The 11,327-nt window shown below is 42.1% G+C and overlaps 1 protein-coding gene across 3 annotated transcripts in view; it reads left to right on the top strand.

Annotated features, from left to right (window-relative positions):
* Nucleotides 1-5,504: 5,504 nt before the first annotated feature.
* LOC135254075 (filamin-A-interacting protein 1-like) overlaps nt 5,505-11,327 on the top strand; it is a 44,125-nt gene continuing 38,302 nt past the window's right edge. For 2 of the 3 annotated variants that reach the window (XM_064334044.1, XM_064334029.1), the window contains exons 1-2: nt 5,505-5,983; nt 7,918-7,965. In XM_064334044.1, the coding sequence (XP_064190114.1) occupies nt 7,956-7,965 (10 nt within the window). In that variant the 5' untranslated portion in view covers nt 5,505-5,983; nt 7,918-7,955. The remainder of the gene's footprint in view (nt 5,984-7,917; nt 7,966-11,327) is intronic. The other variant, XM_064334036.1, reaches the window with a different exon arrangement.

The raw sequence follows: 11,327 nt of genomic DNA, 5'->3' as shown, positions 1-11,327 counted from the left end.
TCTCCAATCTATCTCCAGCGAGCTCCTTCCCTATCTGTCTTCCATTGTTAATTCCTCTCTCTCCTCTGGTCATGTTCCCTCTGTTTTTAAGATGGCTCGTGTTACCCCACTACTCAAAAAACCCACCTTGGACCCCTCCGATGTAACAAATTATCGACCCGTATCCCTTCTACCCTTTCTGTCCAAAACCCTTGAACAAGCAGTTCTTAAACAATTAACCTCTTTTCTCCATCAGAACAACCTTCTAGACCCTCACCAGTCTGGCTTCCGATCCGGGCACTCAACAGAGACTGCACTACTAGCTGTGACGGAGGCACTTGCCACTGCAAGAGCCTCACGCCTTTCCTCTGTCCTGATCCTTCTTGACCTGTCTGCAGCTTTTGACACGGTCAACCATAAAATACTCCTCTCCACCTTGGCTGGGATGGGAATTGCCGGGACTACCCTGTCTTGGTTCGCTTCCTATCTTGCAGATAGGACCTACCAGGTCACCTGGAAGGGGTCTGCCTCTGCCTCTCATCCACTTGTTACGGGAGTGCCACAGGGATCTGCACTGGGTCCTCTGCTGTTCTCCTTATACACCAGATCTCTTGGTTCAGTCATTAATTCACATTGTTTTTCCTATCATTGTTATGCAAATGACACACAACTCTTCTTTTCTTTCCCCCCCTCGGCCACACAGATCAATGATAAGATCTCTTCCTGCCTGGCTGACATCTCCACCTGGATGGCCAGCCACCATCTGAAGCTCAACCTCAACAAAACTGAGCTGCTCTTCTTCCCGTACAAGACCTCCTTGCTTCGTGAACTCTCAATCACGGTTGATGGCACCACAGTGACTGCCTCTCACTCTGCAAAGAGCCTGGGGGTGGTCCTGGATGACCAGCTGGACCTCAAGGAGCACATCAAGGCAACATCACGGTCCTGCAGATTCCTCCTATACAACATCAGGAGGATTCGACCATACCTGCCGACGCACTCCACCCAGCTGCTCGTCCAGGCTACGGTGACCTCTCGCCTTGATTACTGCAACTCTCTCCTTGCAAACCTGCCAGCTTGTGCCATACAGCCACTACAGATGATTCAGAATGCCGCTGCCCGACTCATCTACAACCTCCCCAAATTCTCCCATGTCACTCCTCTGCTGCGATCACTTCACTGGCTACCGGTCGCTGCCAGGATCCGATTCAAAGCCCTGACCCTTGCCTACACTGCCGCCAACAGGACAGCCCCCATCTACTTGCAGGACATGACTCAATTCTATGTGCCTGCTCGACCACTCCGCTCTGCGGCAGCAGGGCGTCTTGCAACCCCTCCCACCCGCCAAAGGATCACAGAGCTTCTCCACCCTAGCTCCCCAGTGGTGGAACGAACTCCCCGTCCCTCTCCGAACCTCCCCCTCACTATCCATCTTCCGCCGTGGCCTGAAGACTCATCTCTTCAGACTATACCTAGAATAACCACCACCACGCTGTATATATTTAAAAAAAAAAAAAAAAAAAAATACCCTTTTCCTATCACTTGTTACATGTTGCCCCTTCCCTGCACTTCTTGGTAAATTGTATTCGTCCTAATACTGTAGCTTATTCTTCTGCCTAGTTTGGCTTTGCAGATGTCAGACCAGGATAGTGTTCTTTGTTCTCGGCTAGAAATAGCTTTACAAAATAAGTAATTGTACCTTACTGAACCCGTGTTCAGCAGTTGTCTACGATCATGAAAATGCACTTTTTGTACGTCGCTTTGGATAAAAGCGTCTGCTAAATGAATGTAATGTAATGTAATGTAATGCTTGTGGTGGGACAGACAGGGTCTCCACAGCCCAGGATGCACTGGGTGGGGGATGTGCAGGTGTACAGAGTGGCTCACAGACCCTGGCTGTAGCTAGTGGGAGACACGGTGTTGTAGGAGATGAAGAGGGTGGCTCACATTCCTCCTCCTGAGAGAATATAATACATAAGTGTTAAAAAAAATTAATGTACAGATCATTCACTTTGACCAAATCACCCTATAATTCCTAACAGGTCCCTGAGACTTGCTCCTCCTACCTCAACTTGGGACACCATAGGGAGTAGGACAGACTCAACAGTAATGTTACTGCTTTCCTCCTGGCTGCCTATCTCAAACTGACAGTTCAAGCTTTTTGGTCTCTCCTTTAAGTGTGGCTCAAGGAATGACATTATAGCCATTATTTCCATCTCTTCTGACTCCATCCTTCTGCCCCACTCCGTTTCTCCTTCTCTGCCCTCCTTTCTTTCATGAACTTGTCCCTAAGATATTTCCATTTTTGTCTGCATTCCTCCTCTAGCAACACAAGGTAAAAAAGGTTATCTAACAGCTAGTCTGCTGCCTAAACATAACGTTAGTAGTTGAAGCTACAGTCTGTACAGATATCTGTCTCGCAGGGTGCCTAGGGCGATGTTGAAAGTGAGCTAACATTATTTCACTGCCTAGCGCGTACTAGGTTACGTTGGCAGCATAGCAATGCTAACGTTAGCTTAGCTCAAACCATAAACGCTACACAATAACGTTAGCTTCAACAGTTTGAATTCACGGTGACAACTTACCTGAAATTTCAAGTTCAGCACTTATCAGCTTCCAGGCCTGGTGTTTCTTGTTTAGATCATGGTAATTGCGATTTGTGAAATCGTAAAGCTCCGGTTGTCCTGCTACTGCCACTACCAGTCTGTCCTCCATGATTGTTGTTTCCAACTGTAAACGTGTTGTCGTCATCACAGAAGACCCACCTCTCAACTCATCCGATTGGACAATGGGAAAAAACGACAATGACGCGGGGCACATTTGAGTTGAAGTTTTTTCAACTCAAGGCATTCAGGGCGCTCCTGCAAAAACGCGAGGCACACAGAGCGGATAAAATCAAGGCGCACAGCAACGCAAAAGCAGCGAGCAAAAAGTTTCACTTTCATTACCAACAATTACAAAAAGCCACCCCCAGCTGCTAAAACGCGTCCTGTCTGATCCGGGCCTTACTCTTTTTAGTGCCATTTTTGCATTTTGTAGTTTCACCTGCAACTTTGTCACCTCCCTTTCCTCCTCACACTCTATCTCAACTACCTCATCCCTTTCTCCTACAATGTCTGAATTCTCTGAAACATAATGTAAGAAACACTTTTTGTGGACATAGATACCTGGTGGTACTTCAACTTCGGAGTAGCTGTGGTCTAGGCCCATATGGGTATTTGTTGGTGGCAGCACAGGTAGTGGTTGTGCAGGGGCCTTCCTTTTTGTTTGTTTGTGCCGATGCATGAATATAGTTGGCACTGCATCTAGTTTAAGCCATATCTTGCTTTATATTGCTTTAAAATTACCTCTGATGTGAACAAAGTAAATGCCTTAATTGACTTACTAAAAGAAATGTATGGTAATGTATGGTAACCTGAAATGTGCGGAGTTGAATATCTTTAGCCAGGTGTATGTAAACTTTTGGCCTGAACTGTAAGTATAATAGATTGGGACCTGCTTGTATTCTGTCAACCTGCTTGTATTATGTCACTCAACTTAAACATTAAGTTGAGTGACATAATACAACTTAGCTAGCTAAGAGTTGGGCTAATATTATGTTTAAAAACAAAAAAACGTTGTTGAGTATTTCATAATTAGAACAAAGTGGACAATATATATTTCATTTTTTTTATATACATACATTGTTAATTAGAAATATTGCTAACTAGCTGCATATATCTGGATTTTTCCAATATTTTCCAATGTAGAATTGTATTTCAAATTAACCAAGGAACTATTTGAACCTTCATGAATCACGTGACCATTCTTAGTTCCGGGTATGCCATTGACGCAACTCTCTCTATGGCTCTGCCTGTACCTAGTTATGTAGAAGAAAATGTCTTTGTTATCCTTCAGAGACTATTTTTATTCAGTACTTTCACATTTTTTCTGCGCCAGAAAATATGTTGGAAGTCGCCCACTATTAGCGCATTTGGACACATTAGTCGCTAAGAGGACTTTGAATATCGATCACCCGTAAAGATTAATCAAACTTGTCTTTACTTGAATTGTGTACCGCCTTGTGTATTTGAGGTTAACTTCACAGTCTCTGGCTCCAATTTGTACATCATGGTGGTGCCCACAAACTGTACTTCCCAGGCTACAAAACATTTTCACCAAGCCAATGGAGAGTCAATGGGTGATGTCACAGTGACTTGGTTCATATATTTTCTGCAGTCTGTGAGTGTTACTCCATCTTTAAAACAGCAAACACTTACATCCACCATGAGCACCTCCATGTTTTCTGTTAGGTCATGGATTATGATATGAAATCAGAATAACATAAGGGGAATTTTATGAACTTGGTTTGGAACAAATTTCTCTTTCTCTTACACTGCATTTGGGACAGCTGTCATTTTTATATCAACTAGGAGAGAGAAATCAAACAATGAAATAACCTCACACCTGTCTGGAAGAACACATTCCTGGTGTGACTTGTAACTGATGTTTCTGTTTCTCGTCACCTTTTAGTTAACTATCTGTTTTTGTCCTGCACGATCTTTGTTTCGGTTTTTGTGTGGGCGTGGTTTTTCCTCTAACACTCTCTCTCTCTCGCCTCAGCTGATCACTCTCACCTGTTCTGGCCGCATTCTCACACACTGGTTAATCAGTCATTTCATTCACCTGTCCCCTGTTTGCATGTTCACGCTCTGTTCATTATCTCTCTATTCTTCCGTGCCAGATTGTGAATAAATAGATACATTTTATGAATTATTCATCTTTCTTCTTTTATTATTGTAGTTGTTTTTTGTTGTTGTAAATGCTAGCATGTAAATAATTCACATTCTGACTATTGGAAAGAGAAAGAAAAAAGTGGTGAACACATAAGGGTGCTTAGAATGCCTTAGCCATTACACACACTCACGTCAACAGAGCAGTATTTTAAAAGGTTACATGTCTGCAGCACTACAGCAGCAAAGCTCAAAGAACTGGTTTCAGTTTCCTCTATAACAATTCTGTTTCTTTTTTCTTTATGTAAACGAATTCACAAATGTGAAAACAAACATACTGTAGGATTCCTTAATGAGTGAACTGTCTTTGTTTGGTGGCTAAATTAAAATTATTCTGATTTATAACTGACTATAGCTTTTGGAACACTGTCTCCTTCTTCATCTCTGGATAAGATTTCTATAGACGGCGAAAATTAATATTGTAAATTCAAAGTGTGCTGTGGTCAATGTTTTTTGTATCTTAACTTTTAAAAATAATACAGTTAAAGTTATTGTTTTACATTAAGAGTGTGCTGGAATACTTTATCTTATTGTGAAAAGTTTCTTCACGGGGGAAACGTGAGTGTTGTTCATTAGCAGACTGCTGGGGTAAGATAGCCCGGCCACAGTGACTACTTGTTGATTGTGTACCTTCCCCTGGTTGGGTTTTGGTCGGAGCAACAGGAGTAAATCCTGCTTCAGCCTCCCACCCCCTTCTGTGGGAATGGCTGCGAGTGAGCCATGATGATAAATATAGCACAGTGTTGCTCAGCCCCGTGTTCCACACTCAGAGCCCCAGGAACAAGACAGGCGCCTGGGAGCAATCAGGACCGACTGACAGACGAAGCCAAACCCTCTCCCCCTCGCCGTGCTCTTTACTGAGGAGGACTCGGTCGAGAGAGGGATTCGGTGGGGACAGAACTGCTTGACCTCCTCCGCCTCCTCCCCATTGGCCTCTCTTTCTGTTTCTTTCTCTCTCATTCCCACTCATTCCTCTCAGTGTGTGTGCATCTCTGTTGGTTCACTGAGAGGAGCGAGAGTGTTTTTTGTCACTCTCTGCTGTCCTGCGTTTCTGCTGTGACCTTGTGGGCCAGAAGTAAACGACCAGAACAGGACTCTCCGCTCCGCCCCATCCGGCAATGGTACTTTTGGGGAACAGGAGGCTGAGGTGAGACAACTCCCCCCTTTCCTGCTGGAGGACTGTGAAGACTGTGGGATTGCCTGCTCTACTGCCCTGGCATCAGCCTGAGCAGGTAAGCGGGGACCTGTTCCCAGAGTCATTCCTTTCAGCAGGGACAGTCATAAGTTGGCTGCCATCAACTTCTAACATACTGGACTCTTGAGAGTTTTTCCACTCTCAAGACAGGAGGCGCCAAAAGTTCAATGGCATATTTTATAAGCATGGTATTGAATGTATGACAAGAGTGAAGTTTGCCATCTGTTACTTACTGCGGAAGAACAGACAGCGTCGGCTTAAGAATCAGCAGCGCGTTGTTTTAACAGGCCACGGCTATGCAAAGAGCGACAATGGTTTCCGGAGCGCGATGTTACTCCCACATAGAGAAACAGACGCCTGTTACGTGTTTTTCCTCTTGCGTTGATTCATTTCCCTGCTAGAAGTGACTGCAAGTTTGAGTATAAACAGTCCCTTCATATTAGGCAGCCAGATAGGAATTGAACACTTCAATGAAGGTCCATGCGCTCCACTGGTGTTCTGGCAAAAACTCACATTTTATGGTACTTTAGAAAAAAAGGGATGAGTTGATATTTCCTTTGCCAAGAAGAAGGTTTTTGCTTGACCTCTTGGATTTGTTACGAGGCAGAGTAACAGAGAACAGGGAAAAGAAAAGTGAAAGGGAACGTGACAATTTAATCCAGACAAATCATGTTCTTATGACATTAAGAGCTTTGGACGGAAACTGGCTTATCCATATTCTTTGGTTTACATTAGGAGTGTTCTTCTATAGAGATTTTTAGGGGGGCCTGACTTATTGTGAAATTCAGTACCTGGATCTTGTTAAAGTCATGTCAGGTCTTTTTTCTGGTGGGGTGGGGGTGGTGCTGTAGGGTGGGACTGCAGTATCAAACGTAAATTCTCATTAATTATGTAAAAGTGTCGTTCCTTTTTCTTTCATTGTCTCCACATCCTCCATTGCGACATCAAAGTTAAGCTTGGTTTAAGTATGATTTCATAAGTATATTGTCTCTTTTAGTTCATTCAGAACAACATGTGGCTGACAGAACTTGCATATATCATTTCAAAATAGTGGACAGGTGTAAACTGTATTGATATTGAGGTCAAGCTGCAATTAATGTCTGTTACCGTGTGTGTCTCTGTTTACTGTAAAATCATGAAACACACTTTCCACATGACCAAGTGGAAAATCTGTCTACATTAGGAAGCACAAAAGGTCTGGAACACCACCCCTGTTTGTAGGTTCACAGCGGTCTGCATAGGGCCTCCCGCTGGTGCGATCACAGTCTACGGCCAGAGCCAGAGATATGGGGGCCCCACATTGCTTTATTTTCCCATGTTTTTGTCCCATGCTATTCTTAGCCTAGACTTTTTCATGAGTCAATAAAAATAATATGGTCTCATGGTTTCTTGGACACAAAGGCAAACTCTGTGGCTTAACAGGGCACAAAATGGCCAAACCTGTTACTCAATGAGATTTTTAAAGCTATTACTGTACGTGTTAAAATTTGTCTTTTGTTTTGGGTTGTTGGCTAAATGACCAAGGAACCTGAAGGAGGAGGACAGAATACTGTCAATTGTTTGCTTAGAATATGCTTCAAAACTCCATATTTTTTATTAAAGAAAGGGAGTGAAAAGCCTGCGCTTTGAAGTGATCAAAAACGTTTGTATGTTATCGTAAAATTATCTTTATTTTAATATAATTTTGTTCATTTCCAAAATAAAGTAGCCGTTATTAGGAAATAACTACCAATTTAGGTTGTAATGTGTTACTGAGATTAAGTTTATACAGTAATACTAGATTAAGTTTATACAATAAAAATAACTCACCATACTACTGGGTAGTGTTATTAGTATAGTAGGTTTGCACTACCTACTATACTGCACTAACACTATTTTATTCTAGACCTATCTCCGGTGCTGCCATAACTGAGTGTGATTCTTGTTTAATACCTGCTTCCATCTCGCCTCCGCTGTTCTTTGTGCCTCTAGCTTCAGTCATCCTCTGTCATTACTTCACCAGCGGGCCAATGATAAGAGGTGAGGTCACACCCTTATTTCAGCACAGTAATCTGACAGCACAGGATGTGTCAACCTTGTGTCCTAATGTCTTGAAAACACAAGTGTTTCCATGTCAACAAAACATTTAGTAAACAGAGACATTTTCATTAGTTTATTTAGTTTTCATTTTATTAATTATCTCAATAATAAGAGACTCACCCAGGGACAAATAAACAATTAGGTTATGTGTTGCTTATACACTTAATGCAGGTTTATGTCTTTTTATACTATTAGTACAGTACTACTAATCTTACTGTTAGTCTTACTCATTCACTAGCTACAATTATAATTGCTCCTTTTCCATTTGCTACTTAAAATGTCATCAATAATTTTAACTTATTTATTTAGTTTATTTGAAACAGGGACAGAGTGTGTGCATGTGTGTGTGTGTCATTGAGTGTCTGTGAATGTGTTCAAACTAACCCACAGTTCAAACTAACACCAAGTTCACACAGCGAGCAATTGGGTCGACCAGTTGCCAGAAGTCCATTCATTCTCTGTAAAGCTGAGCGACAGCCAGCAACCTGAGCAACTGGCAACAAAGCGACAAAAGTTGTACAAACAATGTTGCCCACGGTTTATCATCAACAGCCAATCAGAGTTTCAGGCTTCCTATTTCTCCAAATGATATGAAACAATTTTGTGAATATAGTTCCGCCCTGGCTTCACTTACTGCAATGGAGAAGCGGCTACGGATAACGCTAATTTTTGAGAGATAGCGCTATCGCTAGCTAGATAGCTAACTTGTGAGAGGGGTATATAGAGAAATCGCTAGGTAGTTAGCTAGTGCGAGATATATTGAGATTGCTAGCTAGCTAGCTAGCTAGTGAGAGAGATAGAGAGATCGATAGGTAGCCATCTGGCTACTGAGATGGAGATATGTAACGAGCTATCTTGTCCTTCCCTCAGCCTAGTACACTTAAGTGACCAATAAACCGAATCCCTCGATGTGTGGATGCAGGGCAATGCAACAGTGTTATGCTAACATAAAGAATAATGAATAAAGAATGTGAGTGTGAAATGGCTACGAGTAGACTCCTTACAGTACAAAGGCCATAGAGAACACCCATTTTTGTGTGTGTGTTACGTGTTTGTACATGTTTCATGGGGTTTTTCCACTACAAATCCCTCTGTGGTCTTTGTGCGATGCTCACTTAAACCTAGGCCTGTTACACATCACTTTTTGAGCCAATTATCACTCTGCCTAGAATTTAGTGGAGCGAGACACAGGGCCCATCAGAGATCAGGGCAAGCCTGAAACCTAAGCCCGGGGCTGGCCCACTTTTTTGGCGGAGCTGGTAAAGTTAGCACTCTCCTGGTAGCTGTACGATACAGTTTCTGCTTTGTAATCACTTCAGCAACAGCTGCGACTGACATGTGGAATCCCTTCTGTCACCCAAACGGCTCTTGTGAGATGAAAACTCAAATCTCTTGTCTGTCCCCACTTCCAGTCTTTCCCCAGAAAACAGCAGGTTCTGTATTTCTTGCATCGCAAGCAAACAAGAATGTTCATTACCACAACTGCAACTGAACCCAGTCCTCCCTAAGAACAGCACAACCCACCATCCAGATACTGCCTTCAGGCAACATATCATGCCTGTCAAGATAAACCTTAATTTCTTGCAGGACACTTAAATTCCTTTAAGTGCCTGATCAGTAGCTTTACTTTTAATAATGCATTACATACTGTACATTTAGTCTTTTTGGAAATGTTGTCCTGGAATGGAATTATTCTCCTCTCCTACATACAGGAAATTCTAATGATAAATGTTTTACGAAACTTAGCACCAGATTGTCTGGACATATCTCAGCAGTAAGACTCAGCTATAATAATCTAGGAAAAGTGCTGTCTCACTCTCTGGAGAAAGTGACCTCACTGCCATTTCTCAACAGGAAAACATGTGAGCATAGGGTGCTGGAGAAGTATATCTGGCTAGTGATGTCATCGTTTTGGATTGGTTTCCACTATTTGGCCACCAGGGCTGGCAGTGCGGTATGATATGATTTATATTTCCATATACATATTTTTGGCTGGACCGCAACCACGGGGCCAGCCCTACAAATGTGAATGTCTGTGACTGAGTGAGTGACTGAGTGATGAAGTTACACCATTGGTTGGCCAAGTTATGAAGTTACACCATTGGTTGGCCGGATCACGTGTGTTAGGTCCAGCCATACACTAGGTTTTGACCTGGTCTTGTTTAAAAACTAATTCTGTACTATTGTACTGTAGCCATCCAAATTGATTTATAGGATTTCCTTAATTTCTCTTTATATTATAATGTCTATAAGGGCTGGATTAATTTCTAGGTTCAAAGCAAACCAACACTTTGACCTGCAAAATACTTGTCATAGCCCAGTTATTTATTCATTTATTTTTCACATGCTGTGACACATGTACAGGCCTAAGGTAGGTTTGGAATTGGGAAAATTCACAACATAGCAAATTGTGTTGACTGGCACCCAAGTTTACAGTTCAGTTTATTTAGGTTTTATTTTTGCGCAATTTTAAAAATACGTAAAAATGACAAAGAAAGCAAATAATATACAGTGCAGGGAGAGGCAGAAAACCCAGTGGGCTTATTTGAAGCCTCCACCTAAATAATGTTAAAATTTCACAATGTTACAGAGAACACAAACTACCTGTATACAGTAGTCATTCATCTGACACGGGCTATTGTGGTACTGTTTATTGTATTAATAAAATAAAAAAAAGTCATTCTGGATAAAATTGTCTGTTAAATACCAGAACATAAGGTATTTATGGGAGGTTTCATTTGTGTTTTTAGCTTATTTTAAGAGTTTCAAAACTTTAAATCACAAAACCCCATAAAATGAGCACCGTCTGACTGAGGAGCCACATATGATTAGTGTTTGCCACCTTCATCCAACAACTGCATCCTGTACTGCCTACTTAATATGCAGGTACTTGGCCAATGTGAACACCCTGGTTTACATCAGTATTTAAGATGACAGTCTCTTGTGATAGAAAGATAGTTTGGATCGGTAAAAAAAAATGTATGGAAGTACACCAAACATTTGTAAACAAACCTTCCTTGGAAAAAAATAAATAATAATGGACCACACTTTGAAACTGTAATTTAGGACAAAATTATTGAGTATGGTGCTGTCATTGTACTGTCAGCCTTCTTGGCCCCCCCAAGCCCAGAGCAATTTGCAGTACCCATTGGACTAAAACGACAAATCAAAGTAATCTCAGCAGTGATGACAGAGTGAAGCTTCATGAACTCCAAAATGGGTAGGGCTGTCATCAGCGACCTACTGATCTAAACCTACCTTTCTAAGCCTCATTTTCCCATGACAATTGGTCAGTTTGACCT

The sequence above is a fragment of the Anguilla rostrata genome, chromosome 1, assembly GCF_018555375.3.
Source record: "Anguilla rostrata isolate EN2019 chromosome 1, ASM1855537v3, whole genome shotgun sequence".
NCBI lineage: Eukaryota > Metazoa > Chordata > Actinopteri > Anguilliformes > Anguillidae > Anguilla > Anguilla rostrata.
Note: the sequence above shows the minus strand (reverse complement) of the source record. Positions and strands in the feature narration are given on the sequence as shown.